The sequence below is a fragment of the Megachile rotundata genome, chromosome 3, assembly GCF_050947335.1.
Source record: "Megachile rotundata isolate GNS110a chromosome 3, iyMegRotu1, whole genome shotgun sequence".
Taxonomy (NCBI): Eukaryota; Metazoa; Arthropoda; class Insecta; order Hymenoptera; family Megachilidae; genus Megachile; species Megachile rotundata.
This window is the reverse complement of record NC_134985.1, coordinates 6,486,367-6,503,645: the sequence shown is the minus strand read 5'-3', so window position 1 is coordinate 6,503,645 and position 17,279 is coordinate 6,486,367. Positions and strand designations below refer to the sequence as shown.

The 17,279-nt window shown below is 30.7% G+C and overlaps 3 protein-coding genes across 4 annotated transcripts; 2 read left to right on the top strand and 1 right to left on the bottom strand.

Annotated features, from left to right (window-relative positions):
• The first annotated feature begins 2,198 nt into the window (after positions 1-2,198).
• On the top strand, positions 2,199-5,711 carry Nup75 (nuclear pore complex protein Nup75). Its single transcript, XM_003707141.3, has 8 exons — positions 2,199-2,502; positions 3,112-3,535; positions 3,665-4,056; positions 4,134-4,453; positions 4,528-4,745; positions 4,814-5,032; positions 5,131-5,230; positions 5,313-5,711. Exons 1-8 carry the CDS (start codon positions 2,473-2,475, stop codon positions 5,521-5,523), a joined length of 1,914 nt encoding a protein of 637 aa, XP_003707189.1. The 5' UTR covers positions 2,199-2,472; the 3' UTR covers positions 5,524-5,711.
• Positions 5,712-6,496: 785 nt separating this feature from the next.
• Lrrk (Leucine-rich repeat kinase) lies at positions 6,497-16,842 on the top strand. Of its 2 annotated transcripts, none has more exons than XM_003707143.3 (2): positions 6,497-7,224; positions 7,316-16,842. In XM_003707143.3, the coding sequence occupies exon 2, from the start codon at positions 7,322-7,324 to the stop codon at positions 14,702-14,704; it is 7,383 nt and encodes a 2,460-aa protein (XP_003707191.1). In that variant the 5' UTR covers positions 6,497-7,224; positions 7,316-7,321; the 3' UTR covers positions 14,705-16,842. The 2 variants fall into 2 exon arrangements, with proteins under 2 accessions (XP_003707191.1, XP_012149720.1); XM_012294330.2 differs by lacking the exon at positions 6,497-7,224 and having other exon boundaries at positions 7,438-7,562; positions 8,314-16,842.
• Positions 15,077-16,723, bottom strand: LOC100877817 (oxidized purine nucleoside triphosphate hydrolase). The gene is made up of 3 exons (XM_003707131.3): positions 16,572-16,723; positions 15,902-16,047; positions 15,077-15,634 (listed from the first exon to the last, which is right to left on the bottom strand). Exons 1-3 carry the CDS (start codon positions 16,721-16,723, stop codon positions 15,444-15,446), a joined length of 489 nt encoding a protein of 162 aa, XP_003707179.1. The 3' UTR covers positions 15,077-15,443.
• Positions 16,843-17,279: the final 437 nt, after the last annotated feature.

The following is a 17,279-nucleotide window of genomic DNA, read 5'->3' as shown; positions in this document are numbered from 1 at the left end:
TTGAAAAGTTGAAAAAGAAAAGAATATACGAAAATCATTACTCTACAAAATATACTTGAAGAATATGTATTCCGGAAATTACTATTACAAATACCTTATAAGAAAATGAAGAACTACACTGCTGGCCAAAATTAATGCACCACTTTCTTTAGCCGTTTCTTTCTTTACGTTCTGTTGGAGGTAGGACTTTGAAATTTTGAGGATAGTTGGGCCCATGGGTTATCTCAATGCTCCAGGAGTGTCATTGTTGCCTGCCACCCCCTTGCGGTATCGGCGACCCCTTGAATGCTAGGGGGTCGGAAAACCGAAAAAAAGGCACTAAATTTGACAGAAAAAAAGAAAAAATCCGAAATTTTTTTACAGAATGAGGTTCTTTAGGTTGCGGCCTTTCCGAAAATGCCCGGCTCAACCGCCTTTAACACCCCCAACCCCCTCCCTAATTTTCCGCTCCTCCCAAAGAGGCGGTTTTTTCGATTTTGCTCAAACTTTTACCGAAGCTTCCTCTCGACCCCAGTTATACCTGGTAAAAGTTTGGTCGCGTTTGCACCAACCCCTTGGTCGCTACACGCTGTCAAATAACCACCCCTTGCTGTTTTTTAATTTTTTTCTCAATTAAAAGTCAATTTTGGACCTGCGGTTCACGGAAAAACTTGTTTCCGTGCCAACGGTATCGTTCCTGTTGATGGTTTGGGCCTGGTGTGAAACCAACCCCCGCTGAGGGGGTTCCTACTTCCAACCCTCTCAATCCACCCCCGGGGGTGGACGGGTAAATTGGGTGCATGCGATCGATTGAGGGATCATTGGAGCATTTCTGTACAAATTTTCAAGTCGATTACTCGAACCGTTCTCGCGCGATATGCAAAAAAGTGGAAATTTTGAGATTTTCAACCCCAAGTTCACCTAGCAGCCACGACTTATTGGAGGCAGTTGACATCCCGTGGATTGGCCTCTCACGAAGTTTGAACCCTCCTCGGAAAGGGGGCATTTTCGGAAAAGCCGCAACCTAAAGAACCTCATTCTGTAAAAAAATTTCGGATTTTTTCTTTTTTTCTGTCAAATTTAGTGCCTTTTTTTCGGTTTTCCGACCCCCTAGCATTCAAGGGGTCGCCGATACCGCAAGGGGGTGGCAGGCAACAATGACACTCCTGGAGCATTGAGATAACCCATGGGCCCAACTATCCTCAAAATTTCAAAGTCCTACCTCCAACAGAACGTAAAGAAAGAAACGGCTAAAGAAAGTGGTGCATTAATTTTGGCCAGCAGTGTATATATCTCAAGAAATTACAGATGAATTTGTTACAGATGTATGACAAAATATTTATTACAAATAAATTACTGGTAAATGTGCAGATTTAAAGTATTCTTTTTCGACTACCATATTTGTACATTATGCACATGCGATCCCCCGACAAAGAGTAGATATAACAGGAGGCGATAGTACGCAACGAAACCCATCTCCTACAGAGAGACAGAGGACACAAGAATCATGGGTGCGCATGTGCATAGTGTAGAAGTATGGCGATCGAAAAAGAACAGTTTAAACCTGTATATTCACCAGTAATTTATTTGTAATAAATATTTTATCATATCTCAGTAACACATTCATCTGTAAATTCTTGTGATATATATAATAGTTTTTCATTTTCTTATAAGTTATTTAAAATGATCATTTCCGTAATACATATTCTTCAAATATATTTTGTAGAGCAATCATTTTGGTATATTCTTTTCTTTTTCAACGTTTCAACGCAGTAAAATACATAAAAATACTTCAAAAGACAATATTAGTAATATACAGAAAATTTATTACAAATATATTCCAAATTATTAGAGATTGACGTGAAAGTAAATTTACGCGATTTAAATTTTCCGCTCGTTTACACAACCAATTTAAAGGGACGTTTTCGAGGGAACAAAGGTGCCGACAGAAAGTGTCGTCTCTGGTTTATTTTGTGGCCCCGATTTATTTGATTTGAGCATTTAAATTGGTTGTGTCCTCTATCGTTCTCTAGGAGGTGGATTTTCTTGTCTAGTATCGCCTCTTGTTCCATCTCTACTCTTTGCTTGTTGCGTGCAATAGGAATTCCCTAAGAAACCTCCCAAGCGCCCTCTCGTAAGAGAAAATAAAGAACATGAACATTAGTTTAAGTTGGCAATTCGCTGCTGGCGCCACCTAAATTAGTGAAAAGTAGGATGCGGCAACGACGCCATTTGTTCAACGATTGTCGTGTGTTCTGTAACGTGTATAGTAATAAAGAATTGTTATTGTTTATATTCACTATACCGGAAGTACCACAAACAATTTGACTCTGTATGATGCTGCCCTCTTTACCATGAACTTCTTTCGATCATCAATCAAACACTATTATTGTTATATATTTAATTGACAAAGAAACAATCATTTTAAATTTAAAGTTATTCTAAATAATACTATAAAGTTGCATTTGTTTTAAATATTCTTTTTTGTGAAATATGGCCGAAACTGATAATCTTCCAACTGTAGTAAGCAATAAATTATTTCAATTGCATGATTTATTTTCCTACTTAACCTATATTTTTATCGTTTAATATATTTTAAAGTTTGTATAAAATTTATTAATGATCGTCTGCTTTAAATAATTAATCTTTTCGCTATTTGTTATAATAATTGTCATTGTGAATTTATTTTGTACAATCATTTCGTATTTTATTTTATTTTATTTTACTTAATCCTTCGATTTGTGTATAGCGGCATTTTATGTCACATTTTTATCGATTACAGATTTCGATGATATCAAAATATATTTAGTGTATTATTGTAAAGAATATATAATAAGTCAAGCTAACAAGAAAACACACACTGTAGTACTTTTTATTTATGGTTCAGATAAAAACTAGTATTATTAATTATTTTACTACTAATTCTTTATTGATAAGTCGATAAGTTATTTATTTGGTTTGAATTATTCTTAATTTTATTGTTGTTTCCATTTTAAAAATAAACTTTGCTTTTGTTGAATTGCACTATTATGTTTGTGACATAAGATGCTGCAGCACATATTTAATCAAATTTATCTCTTAAAGTATTATTGTACATGAAAATGTGTAAACAAATTTATTTTTTATTTACAGCATATTTCAAATGGTTCCAAAAATGTAGGTATTTGTGGAAGTTGGATAAATAGTAACAAAATCAGTATATATAATAACAGAAGATTAAATAAGAAGCATGATGATAAGTATGACCCAACGATTCATGTTTTAAGACCAGAAGTAATTTTATTTTCACCACAACTACGTAAATTAGTAAACGAAAGTAATGGTGTATTCTTGTCTATTCAAAAAATTAAACAATGTTCTGGAGACCTTAAACCAGAACTTTTGAAACATAGCAAACAATATAGATCCATTTTAAGAGCTTGCATAGAAAGTCTACAAGATATTTGTGGAAAATCAGCAGATAAAAAAGAATCATTAGAAAATTTTCTTACAATTTTCTATCAAATTGAATGTGTATGGCATTTAACAGAAATTCTGTATATAGATGTAGTTCCAGGTAAATTATTTTATTATTATTATATGTATACATAATAGCAGTAATTTTACATGTAGTAACATGTAATAAAACCTAGCAATAAACATACAATAAAAGAATAATACTAATATGAGATATTTTAAATTTTAGGGGACGTGGTCTTACCACAATTGCTAGAGTGGATCAAATTTCATTTTCCAGCTAAAGAACTAATAGCACTTAAAATATTAGCAGAAAAAACAATTAATGCTGATTTAAAACATCCAAATTATTGGGAAGCAGTAATAGGCTGTGCATTACATGGAAGAATAGATTTAGTACGAGCTTTATTAAATTTACACAGTAAATCAGATCATTCAGCCTTTATTATGGCAGAGAATATTCTTCAAACAATGCCTGTATATAATGTATATGGTGGTTATTCTATAAACGAATTTAATGTACGTTGGCATCATTGGCAACTCGAACTATCTTCAAATATAACAAATAAAGCCTTTTTGTTTGATGTTGATACTGACAATAACTTGGAAATGATTATGAAGGTATTAATAACAACTAAATATATGTTAAATATATATTATCAAAAAACATTTGAATTATTAAAAAACATTCAGTGCAGTTAATTGTAGGAGACCAAGATGCATTACAGCACTTTTCAAAATATACAGATGCTTGGTATGAATTATTAGCAGCAAAATTATTTTATACATCCCCATGTTGCAAGAAACCTGAACTTTCGCATCATGCAAACAATATTGCTAAAGGATGGCATACCAATAGGCCTTCTGATAATGCTATACATGCTTTAATAGAAAGTAACTTACATCAACTTATTAAAGAAATCCAATACATGGGTGACAATGGATGGTTTGCTGCTCATTTAGTAGATTTATTGCATACTTGTGGAAAACTGAAAATATTGGACAAGGATCAAATTGAGTAAATTACTGGTTTTTTATTCATGTTCTATAAAATTTATAGAAGAATAAAATTAATTCTTACTTTCCTATTAGGGTTACTAGTCAACTTCATGAATCCCTTATATTAGAATATGGCAATACATTAATGAGTCATCATTCTTTATGGCAATGTGGTGCAAGTTATTTAATGCATTGCCCTACTCAAGGTTTAGCAAGACTAGAAATATTGCTGCAGTCTTTACCAACTGGATCTGAAGCAAGATTAAACAAAATAATAAACATAGCACGCGATAACAAAATGGATCATATAGGTTCATACTTATTTGTGGTTATTAATTATACAAAATATATATCAATATTTTAATATTACTTTTTTCAGTCACAAGTATGTGTAAAATCCAAGGAATAAAATGTATACAACAAGGAAGACTGGGAAATGCTCTTGCATGGGCATTAAAAGCTCAAGATGGTAGTTTTACTACATATATTGCAGATCAATTTTTAAAACATTACGCAGAAAATGGAAAACTAGAATGTCGAGATTTATTAGAAAATTTAGGTTTTTGTATGATGGCCAGTGATAGACTCACATTTTTAGGTAAATTAAACATTTTTTTTAATTAAATAATTTAAAATTATTGAAAATATAATTGATTCCTTGAAAGAAAGTAAATTTTAATTATATTTTTGAATTAGGGAAATATTGTGAATTTCATCAAATGTATGGAATTGGAGAATTTAAAGAAGCAGCAAGCTTATTAGTATCTCTTTTAGTTTCGAATTTAACACCAAAATAGTAAGTGAATTATAAATATAAAAGTATTATGTACTAAAAAATCAAAAATAGAAAACTATTCTATAAAACATTTTTGTTTCAGTTTCTGGTCAATACTTTTATCCGACGCTATTCCATTACTAGAAGCCAAAGAAGTAATTTTATCTTCCAGTGATTGCTTCGAATTGTTACGCTGTGTAGAAGCACATGGAAATGATCCGAAATTTCAAAATGAAATCGAAATTTTTCGATTGGCCGTTGCAAGAAACTTGGCCCGGGCGTTAAGTCTTGAAGGCTGTCAAGTGGAACATTAGAATGTTTATTAATATTTATAATGTAAAAGTTTTTCAACATTTTAATTAAAATATTTCATGTATGATCATTAACCTACTTGATTAAGTCGTAGTAAATCATAAGCACATATTGTAAACGTTAATTTTGATACAAAACATTGAATATGATTATATGAATTTGTAAATAAATAAATATTTTTATAAAAATAGTCATTTATATACATTATTTACAACAATTTAGAAAGATTGTACTTTAATTTGTATAAAAGAATATATTTCATATATACAGTTTCTCTTATTATACTCTACGAACATTGCTTTAGTATAATGACTGTTATTGTGACCAATATAATCCATTTCAAATGCATATAATACAATGTTAATGCGCTTTAAAACAATGAATAGTTGCGCGTAAAAATTTATTGGTTTTCACACATTCGATATGTGGACCAAGGTTTATTCTCACCTACGACTAATATGCGCAACATTAAACTATAATGGAGGAGAAATTAGTAATACAAATTTTAATAATCTTTTAAAACAAATATTATTTAAAAATATAATTTTCATATTGAAATTAAATTCTTTATTTCACGAAAATATTTTCAAGTATACTATTTAACTCGTCAAATTGCTAATAATATTTACAAACATTAATCAATAGAGAATAGAGTTTAATTACGCTTCGATAGTGTTTCTCATTATAAATGAGAATGTTCATTTTTTAAGTGCCAAATAAAAAAAAAAAAAATTTCGGCTTTATTAGGTGAAATATTTTAGGTATAAATAAAATTCATTAGATCGTTTATATTATTTTTAGAAATTGTAGTTAGGAGTTTTAAAAAATTATTACATCGTAATTTAAAAATATTATACACAATTTTACGCAGAAGACATCTTTTATCGATATTAACTAAAAGTAAACAAAAGTATTTGGTAATAACAATAACATAATAGTGTATGTATAATATAGTTAATTAATAAGAAACGTCAGAATTGACATTACATAATAACAAAAGTAATACTATTTATTTACAATGATCCGTTGTTACTGAAGCATAAAATTGTAGCTAAAGGTGCGTACAGTCGATAAAGAGATTCAACAAAATGGCGATCACTGAATGTTATGTTTAGTATCGCGATTATTTCTCATCCTGAATCCTGTACTGTCAGTTAAGTTAATTGTCAGTGCGAAAAAGAAGAACTATCAGGAAAATTTTCCACATATATAGTGAATAATAAATAACTTTAAAGAATTATTTGAATATAATTTTTATAATACCATTTTCTGATTGTTATAAGTTTTGACGTATACATATGCAAATTTTACATTAGTATACTGAATTTTAAATTTTAAACGAAATTATTATTTATTATAAATATGAAAAGCAAGTGATAATGATATTAAAGTGATAATACGTGGTAAAAATTAAAAAAAAATTTTAAACAAAATATTTTTAATGTAAAAAAAAAATAAATAAATAATCTAAGTTTTACAAATGTATATAAAAAATTTTAAATATCTAACTTCCACTTTAGATACAGTGGACATAAAATTCAGAAATAATAGTCAGATTTTTTGCATATTAGATTGTAATGAACATAAAACATTTAATTTTGATCAAATTGAAAATAAAAAATCATATGCAAAATATCATAAGAGAAGAATGTGTCAACAAAGTGAATATGTAATTATACATCAAAATAATTTTTAAAGACTTCGTAAGTACAAATATACATACATATATCTTACTATTATTTAAAATAAGAATATAGACAAGCAAGTACCCAAAAACATTTAAAATATTTATAGAACATTATGGAAGATTATACTCCCATTGATGAAGATTTCCTTGGTCGTCTATTACACCAAGCTGCTTTGTGGGATAATGCTGAATTATTGGAAGATCTTTTGCGAGGAGAACATGTACAATATATAAACAGTCAAGATTCATGGGGTAGGACACCATTACATGCTGCAGCTATTACCGAAAATTCAAGATGTTTGGATGTATTATTGTCTGCTGGAGCTAATCCAAATATTCCATGTGGACCAAGAGGTCATTATCGAACACCCTTACATATTTGTGCAGAACATGGTCATAGTTCTAATATTGAAAAACTTTTAAAATTTAATGCTGATTTAATGATCCAAGATAATAATGGTCATAAACCATTAGATATAGCTGAAAAAAATAAACAAGATGTATGTATAAATTTGCTTAAAGCAGCGGCTGAAAAATATGAATTGGCAAAGCTTGCAACACATGCTTCATTACGAGCAATATGTATTCAAGGAGATATTGTAGCAGCCAGAAATATTATTCAAGAAATTACCTCTGATCTAGAATCCATTATTAATATGGCACCTAATGGTGCAAATACTCTACTTTTTATAGCATGTGAAATGGGTCATAAGGATATAGTTCGTTTACTTTTAGATCATGGTGCAGATTGCAGGATACATCCTGTTACTAAATACTGTCCATTATATATAGCCTGTTATAATGGCAAAGTAGAAATTGTAGAACTACTACTTCGACATTTTCCTAAGCAAGTACAATCTTTAACTGTGGAAAAATGGTTACCAATTCATGCAGCAGCTATAAATGGTCATCATTTAATTGTTGATTTATTGTTGAAATTCGAATATCCACAACATACGTATCAACGTTATAAAGATTCATCTGGAGAATTTGAATATGAGATGCCATTTGATATTAATACTCAAGATGTGACAGGACAAAATGTTCTTTATATATCTAGCATGCTTGGAAATATTAAAATTGTGGAATTGCTATTAAATTACAGAGTAAAGGCAAGAAAAATCAAAGAAGAAGAAATGGGAGTAACGCAACCACTTCCCACATCAAAAAGAAAAATTTCAAGTGGAATACAAAGGTTAATGTCTAGTTTAAATTTTAGAAGTAAAACATTTGATAAAAAAGATGACAATATGATATGTCCGCTAAATTTAGATTTATATTGCAATAATGCAACTGAAACTGCTTTACACGCTGCAGTAAAAGGCAAACACACGGAAGTAGTAACGGCTTTATTAATGGGAGGTGCCGATCCTAATTTACTTGTAAAAGTTCCTTATGATCAAAATGATGCAGAAAGTAATTACTCTAGTGCATTAGTTATAGCATGCCAACAACGTGATATAAAAATTGCAGATCTTTTACTGAAGTACGGTGCTGTAGATAATACGTGTAAGGCAATTAAAATCGCTGCACAAAATCGAGACGAGCCATTAACAGCTAAACTTCTATCTATAAAGGCTTACCCTGACTCAGAATACAAAATCAATAAAAAAGCTATGACGGAATGTACTCAAACTTCTCATTTCTCGGCATTATCTTCTTTCGGAAACGTTACATATTCAACGTTATTTCCAAATACTCCAACAATGATAAACTGGCATGATCAACAATGTCGTCTGTCGCAAATACGATCACAATGGTTAACTGATGCTGTATTACATGTAAACAAAAAATTGAGCGCTAAAAACAATGATTTAGTGTTGTACGCTATTACCAGGATAGATATTTCTCATAATTCAATTACTTCCGTACCATCCACTATATTTTATTTACAAAGTTTACGACACCTAAATATGGCTCAAAATAAAATAGATACTCTGACTGCTGAACCAAAAAATTCAAAGGACAAATTATGTCCTGTCCTAGAAGAGATGTATCTACAATACAACCGATTGGAACAATTACCTGAATTTATAATGAATTTACCTAGTTTAGAAATAATGGATGTTTCAAACAATAAATTGCAGTGTCTTCCAGACAACTTATGGCGAGCACCAAAGCTGAAAGAACTAAATGCGTCATTTAATTTACTGAAAGATTTACCTAGTCAAGTGTCTCAAAATATTTCACGAAAACCACAGCGAGAAGACTGTTTAAACAATAGTCCAAGCAGTCGAAGCTTGGCAGCACAGTTTGCTATTTCACGTGAAGACTCGTTAGAGTTTGAATCTTTCACTAAAATAGCAAATGCACAAATAATTGAAATGGATCGTCCTCATGTTTGGACCAAATCTGTTCAAGTTTCGGAAAAAATTTCAGATGATAATGAAGGTGGGGCTAGATCAGTATTAGCATCCTTAAACCTGGCACATAACTTGTTCAATAGTATACCAGTAGCATTGCCATGTTTAGCTGTTAATTTGGTAAGATTGAATATGGCTTATAACTCTCTTCGGTCCATGAGCCATATTACTTCGTATCCAGCAAGTTTGAAACAGCTCGATTTATCTAATAATCAGATTTCTCGATGGCCCAGCTTACCACAAGTGGATGGTGCAGATTTGATGGAACAAGCAAATACTGCGTGTTATTCTCCTGCTACAAACGTACAATCTCCAATAGTTCCAGGCAGTAGCAGGCAAACAGCAACCTCTTTGCGCGATGTAGTTCTCATGTCGGTTTGCACGCATAGACGCCACTTGCGTTTAGAAAATTTAAGAACCTTGATCCTTGCTAATAACTCGTTAAACAGGATTCAATTAACTTCCGTTGATGACGGGGAAATGCCAAATTTAGAAGAAGAGAATATAGATAAAGACACGAAAATAACTTATTCTGGTTCGAAGTTGTACCTTCTTTTCCCTAATGTCAGTATGCTGGATGTTAGCAATAATAAATTGAAAGAAATCCCAGAAAACATTTATGAACTCAGTAATCTCTCTGTCTTGAACATAAGTAGTAATCCCGATATCGTTGAATTACCACCACAGATGGGATTATTGTCCCGTTTGTGGAATTTAAATACTCAAGGCTGCCGATTACAAGAACCTTTGAAGACTATGATTGAATCAAAAAAATATAAAACAATGGATGTTGTTGGCTATTTAAAATCAATTCTGGAGGATGCTAAACCATATGCTCGAATGAAGTTAATGATTGTGGGTATCCAAGGTATCGGTAAAACTAGTTTGCTGGAACAATTAAGACAAGAAGGCGAAGTTCCAAATAAAAAGAAAGCATCCGAGCACTGGGCGAAAAGAATGGGTAACAAAAACATCAACGCGAAGACTGCCAGAGGAACGACGATATCCACTGTCGGTGTTGACATTGGAGATTGGATTTATGAAAAAAAAGTGAGGGGTCAATCTTCTCACGGCCCAGTTTACTTTAGAACATGGGATTTTGGTGGACAAAGGGAATATTATGCAACACATCAATATTTCTTATCAAAACGTAGTTTGTATTTGGTTGTGTGGAGAATTACGGATGGTTTCAAAGGTGTATCTGAAATATTTCAGTGGTTGGTAAATATTCAGAGCAGAGCACCAAACTCACCAGTGATTATAGTTGGTACTCATTATGATATATCGTACGAACATAGTGAGGCTTTGCAACAATATATTCGCGATAAGTTCATAAATGTCGTCGATGCTGAAAAATGCGGCTTACCGAAAGTTATGGAAACTATTGAAGTAAGCTGTAAAACGAGGCATAATATAAAAATGCTGTGTAATTTGATATACGACGTTGTGTTTAGTCTGAGATCTCCTGGGAGTAAAGAATTACTACTCGAGCAGAAAGTTCCTGCCAGTTATCTTGCCTTGGAAGACGTAGTGATACAACTTGCGCATGATAAAAAGTTATCAGGTGCAGATCCAGTGTTAAAAGCTGATCAGTACTATGCAGCTGTAAATAATGAACTTCAGAAACTACATAGGTCATTTAGGGATCCTGCAGAATTACACCAAGCAACGCTTTTTCTCCATGAAAACGGTATTATTTTACATTACGACGATGCTACTCTAAAAGATTTATACTTTCTTGATCCTCAGTGGCTTTGTGACATGTTAGCACATGTAGTAACAATACGTGAAATTAATCCTTTCGCTAGATCTGGTATAATGAAACTGGACGATATTCAACACGTTTTTAAGTCATCAACGATATCATCTATTGACACGCAAGGATATATTGTTAGCTTATTAAACAAATTTGAAGTTGCATTAACATGGGATTATCGTACTTTGCTAATACCTTCCTTATTACCAACTGAAGAAGATGTTTTAAGGAATAATCAAATAATTAAAATACCGGTGAAAACACGAGGTTGGCATGTACGGTCCAAAAAAATTACTTCTCCCATGATGACATTTCAAAATTTCTCTGGAGATAAATTAACTACAGAATGTGTGTTAACATCCAGGTCACAGCCAGATTGCTCGGTTACAAGATTGCTTTTAATGTCATATTTTCCAAGTGGATTTTGGTCGAGACTTATAACTAGGATTTTAGCCGATGATGCTATTGTTGAAATTGTGATGTCGTTCTTAGCACCATTTAAAGATTTTGTCGATGATAATATTTTTACAAGTTTACTAAATACACAAGCAGAATGGGTACTTTGGCAAACAGGAATAGAACTAAGATATGCTAATATTACTTTACTACGTCTTAAGGAAGTCAATTACAGTTTTAAAAATGTACCATATGATTACAGACAATTTAAGTTTAAGCTAAAACAAGATGGCATATGGTGTACGGTAGATTTAAAAAATTCGGCAATTTTAGAGATTTGGTTTCCAGTCGATACTTTAGTAATCAAACAACCTATAATGTCAGATTCAGTTGAAGAAGAACCAATGGGCTATCAAGCAATCGTAGTTGAACCTCGTCCAGAAAGTATGCCACAATTATTAGCACTTATAGTTGATCATATTGATATTTTATTAGAAGATTGGTATCCTACATTAGGAACTCGTTTTGTCCATACATCTGAGGGTAAATTATTAGTTACTCGGTTAATACCATGTCCGCGGTGTTTATTAAATAATGGAGAAAATGAAAACGAAATTAATGATAACGATCGTTTAGCAGAAGACATTCAAAAATATTATATTAACAGAGAAAGACAAAGTCAAGATAGTTATAAGTCTGATGGTGATAGTGGCGTAGGATACGATAGTTTAACATCAAGTAGAATGCCATCTTTAGAAGGTCACCCAGATGTTGCTAAACAGAATACCCATTCAGAAAGTATTCTAGCATATTCCTGGATGGTGGAAGAATGTATTTTGTCTGCTTATAGTAATAAACCAATTAGTTGTCCTAAGCACTTTGATATACCGTTATCACATGTTGCTCCAGATATTATTTTTATGGACCTTGGGTCAAAGCACTTAATAAAATCAGAAGATATTAAATTAGGAAAACTTTTAGGTCGAGGTGCATTTGGATTTGTTTTTAAAGGTATCTGTCGTTTACCTGGAACATATCAAAAGGTCGACGTTGCAATCAAAATGTTACAACCAGTACCACCTGGTCCAAATTCAAAACAATCCGCAGTTCTTGCTTACAAAGCTGCACAAAGCAAATGGGATCGAGATCCTTTGCAATATGCTTGTAAAGCGTATTGCACTGCTAGGCAGGAGTTGAATATTTTATTAACATTAAGACATATAAATATTGTACCTTTAATTGGAATAGTAATTAGTCCATTAGCGTTAGTATTAGATTTAGCACCAGAAGGTGCATTGGATAGTGTACTAAAAAATTACAGACGCTCAGGTGCTAAATTAGATCCATATACATTACAAGCTATAATTCTTCAAGTAGCAAAGGCTGTAGAATATCTTCATCAGCAACATGTAATTTACAGGGATTTAAAATCTGAAAATGTACTAGTTTGGCAGATGCCTTTACCATTTCAAAATCACCCTGAACATCCTGTCCATGTTAAGGTAGCTGATTATGGCATATCTAGATTAACGTTACCAACTGGTGCTAAAGGATTTGGAGGAACTGAAGGATTTATGGCACCTGAAATTATTAAATATAATGGAGAAGAAGAATACACTGAAAAAGTTGATTCCTTTTCATTTGGAATGTTCATATATGAATTAATTACTTTAAGACAACCATTTGAAGGTCATGAGGCAGTTAAAGAATGTATTTTAGAAGGTGGAAGACCACCATTAACATACAGAGAAACGTTTCATCCTTGTTATGCTCTTGATTTAATGGTTATATGTTGGGCTCAAAATCCTAAAGATCGACCAACTGCAAGTCAAATAGTTTCTATTGCATCTGCACCTGAATTTACTCATCTTATAGATGTTATATTATTAACAGAGAGAACTCAAGTAACTGCTATTACTATGACAAATAAAACTATAGAAGAAAATATAAATGGAGATGAAATTTGGTTTGGACATAATAATGGTGAAGTTGATATGCTATTAGGAACACAGAAAGGATGGTTACAACATGTTAGAATTGAAACTCCAATAATACCATATGCTATGTGTGGAGTTGATGGATACATATGGATTGGTGATAATACAGGACAAGTGCATGTTTATTTGGGTAGTAATTTTGGTTGTGTTGCTAGTTATAATCTAGAACCTAATCACAGCATAGAATCTAAAGTAGTAGGTTTAATTTACTTAGAACAGTTAAAACAATTTGCAGTAGCACTGCATAGTGGAAAAGTATTTTTGTTATCAAATTCTTTCACCCAAATGAAAAAAATGGAAATTGTTAACAGTATACAGGACAATATAAAAACGTATTCTTTAGCAGCTGTTCATAAAAAAAAACGTGTATTAGAATTATGGGTTGGACAAAGCTTTGGTAAAATATCCATTTATGTTTTAAAAGACACTAGTTTAATAGACACAGTACAAATTTGTCATGTGACTGGAGAGGCAGCTGTTAAAAATTTATTTGCAACATACTTACTAAGCGCTGAAAATTCCATCTTATCATATACATACCCTGGGTGTATTGTATATCAATGGGATGTGGATACTAGGCAAATAATAAATAAATTGGATATGTCAAAGTTAGTACCTTGTTCAGAGAGTCTAAAGTCCATTTCTATTGAAGAGAACTTATCGACAGAAAAGTGCCAAGTAACAGCTCTTGAAACTTGTAGGAATCAGTTGTATATTGGTACTACTTGGGGATGTATTGTAGTGGCTGAATGTAACTCTCTTAGACCAATTACTGTTTTCAGACCATTTGAGGGTAAAGTATGTCAAATAATATCATTTAAATCAACGGATGAGAAAAAATTAGTACTGGCAACAGTTGGTCAGGGTTATAGAAGTTTAATCTCACGTTACATAGATTTTCCAATTGATAATTTAGATGTAGACGATCTTAAACATAGCATGTATGCCCTATTATGGAGATCTGAACATTGGTCAGCAGCTTAAGTATAGTTTTCTTGAATAATATAATGTTAAGAGTGCTTTATGGTGCAAAGATAAAGGGTGATATAACTGGTTGAAAATTCTATACGTCCATGGTATACTTTAGTCTCTAGGCTTTAAGCTTTCTATTTTGCCTCATATAATATTTTTTAAACTAAAAGTAAAAATATTTATTCTTTAATCTGTCCAAGTTGTACGGTGCTTGATAGCAAAATTATTTGCAAGATTCTCATTTGCAAAATAAACATAATTGAAGCAAGATATTTTGATCTTTATGTGATATAGCACAGTTTTATAATTTACAAGTACTTAGGTTTGCAAGATAATGATACACTGATTTGATAAAAGGTAGAAAAAGGGTTATTAACCTCGCAATACAGTTTAAAAATTTATTTATTGATCTCTAAAAAATCAATAAACATTTTGTATATATAATATGATTCAGTATGTATGTTTTTACTTGACATTAAGATAGAAGTATAATGAATGTAGATTACATATATTTGTGTAATTTTTGTTTCAATATCTTTTTCTGTAAAATCCAAAATTATAAAGTATTAAAAAGTAATAATAATTTCAAAATAGTTTCAGTACTCATACGGTTATTCAGTTAATGAAAAGCCAAACTTTATTATAATTATGAAAATGTAAAAATGAAGTTTTTAATAATAATTAAAATTAATAATATGTAAATGAATGTATGAAAGTTGTAAATGAAACCTATGAATGTTAATGAATGTAGTTAAGAAACATCTACTATTGGTAATTCTTCCACAGTTTCAATATTATATTTAAGAATTAGGTCCTGACCACGGTACAAAAAGTATCCTTTGAACAATTTCCCTTTTAACATGTAAGGGAACCAATATTGATCATCCGGCCACATTTGTTTAAAAGGAATATCTTTTAAGTTATACCACTTTGGTTGCATTTCTGAACAAAAAATTATATTTATATATATATATAAATGTATAATTATAATGTATTTATTGCATTTTTAAGTAGATAAGTATTAAATACAACAAAAACTATGTAAATTGTGTATCTTTAAATCTTGTGTTTTAAAATCTTTTCTTTAATTTATTTGAATACTTAATGCAATTGAAACAATAATATTATGTTACAAATGATATTCCACATAAAAAATATATAGTCAATAGTAAAGATAAATGTCTGATAAAATCTTTGAAAATTTTTTACCTTCAGATTCTATTATTTTTCCCCAATAATTATATGTCTCAAAAACATGAACTTCTAATAAGACTTCATTTCCCTCAAATTCGAATTCTAAAACACCAATTCTCTTTAAATCTTTTGCAGATAAACCACATTCTTCTTTCAGTTCACTACAAAATACAAAGACAAAATTTGAACAGTTTCATTAATTTGATTTTCTACTGTGTATTAATGTCACAAATTTAATTTATACATAGCACTTTATTTAATTACTTAAAATTGTACCTGTGTATACAAGATGATCAATGAAAAACACTATATATAATCTTTTTAAACAAAAATTTAATATTAAGTTTTAATAAAAATATGCATTTAGATATTTATTTACAGTTTCACTGGAAATAAATTTTTTATTACAAGACTTTTAATGCCTTTATTATTAGTAACAGTATAATCAAATTACAATCTAAATTATTTATGTTTTGTTAACTATCAAAAAATTTGAAAATCATCTTGCATACTGTTAAGTGAATATAAAAAATCTTTGTTAAAATTCTTCGTTATTTAATGTATCATTTATTACGAAATATAGAATGTTGTTGAATATAAAATGTATTATTCATATTAATTTATTTAAAAAAATACTACATGACATACGTTAATTATTGGTAACAAATTAGTTTAAATTATTTACCGCTCAGCTCCTTGAACAATTGTTTCTCCTGATTCCACCTTACCGCCAAAACCATTCCACTTATCTTTTCCAAATCCTCGTTTTTTTAAACCTAATAAAACTTCTGTTGGATTTCTAATGAAGACCAATGAAAAAATTTTTCTGACAGACATATTAATTTAACGTATTTGTATGTAATAAGGTGAAATTTGAGTTCTTAAAAAGTAGTTTTAAAAATAAACTTTTATTTCATATAATATAAAATCAATAATTTCGTCCGGATAAAATGAAATAGAGAAAGGAGAAACTGTTATGAAGTTATAAATTCTTACACATAAATATGAAACTTTATTAAAGGTTATACTATCGAAAAGGTATCAAATGTACTAATGGATATTTCAAATTTCCTATCCTTTAAGGGGAATCAACATTGTAACGACCCTGAAAATACACTATTTTTATGAATTTATTGACCTATATGTTACATGTAGAAAAATTATTCTTATATATGATTTATATCTTCTATGTGGTTTATAATTGGTCTTATGAAAAACGTATTTTTACTATATAACTAAAGTCTAAGACAGAGTCAGTAGTTCTGAAAAAGTATCCTGTTCAAAAATTGCGCCACTATAGTTTTACTAATCATATGCATTAGTTTTTTTTTGTTTTTTGTATTTTTTGTATTTATAAGTTTTAACAATTCCAATATCTTTATTAAGAATTATT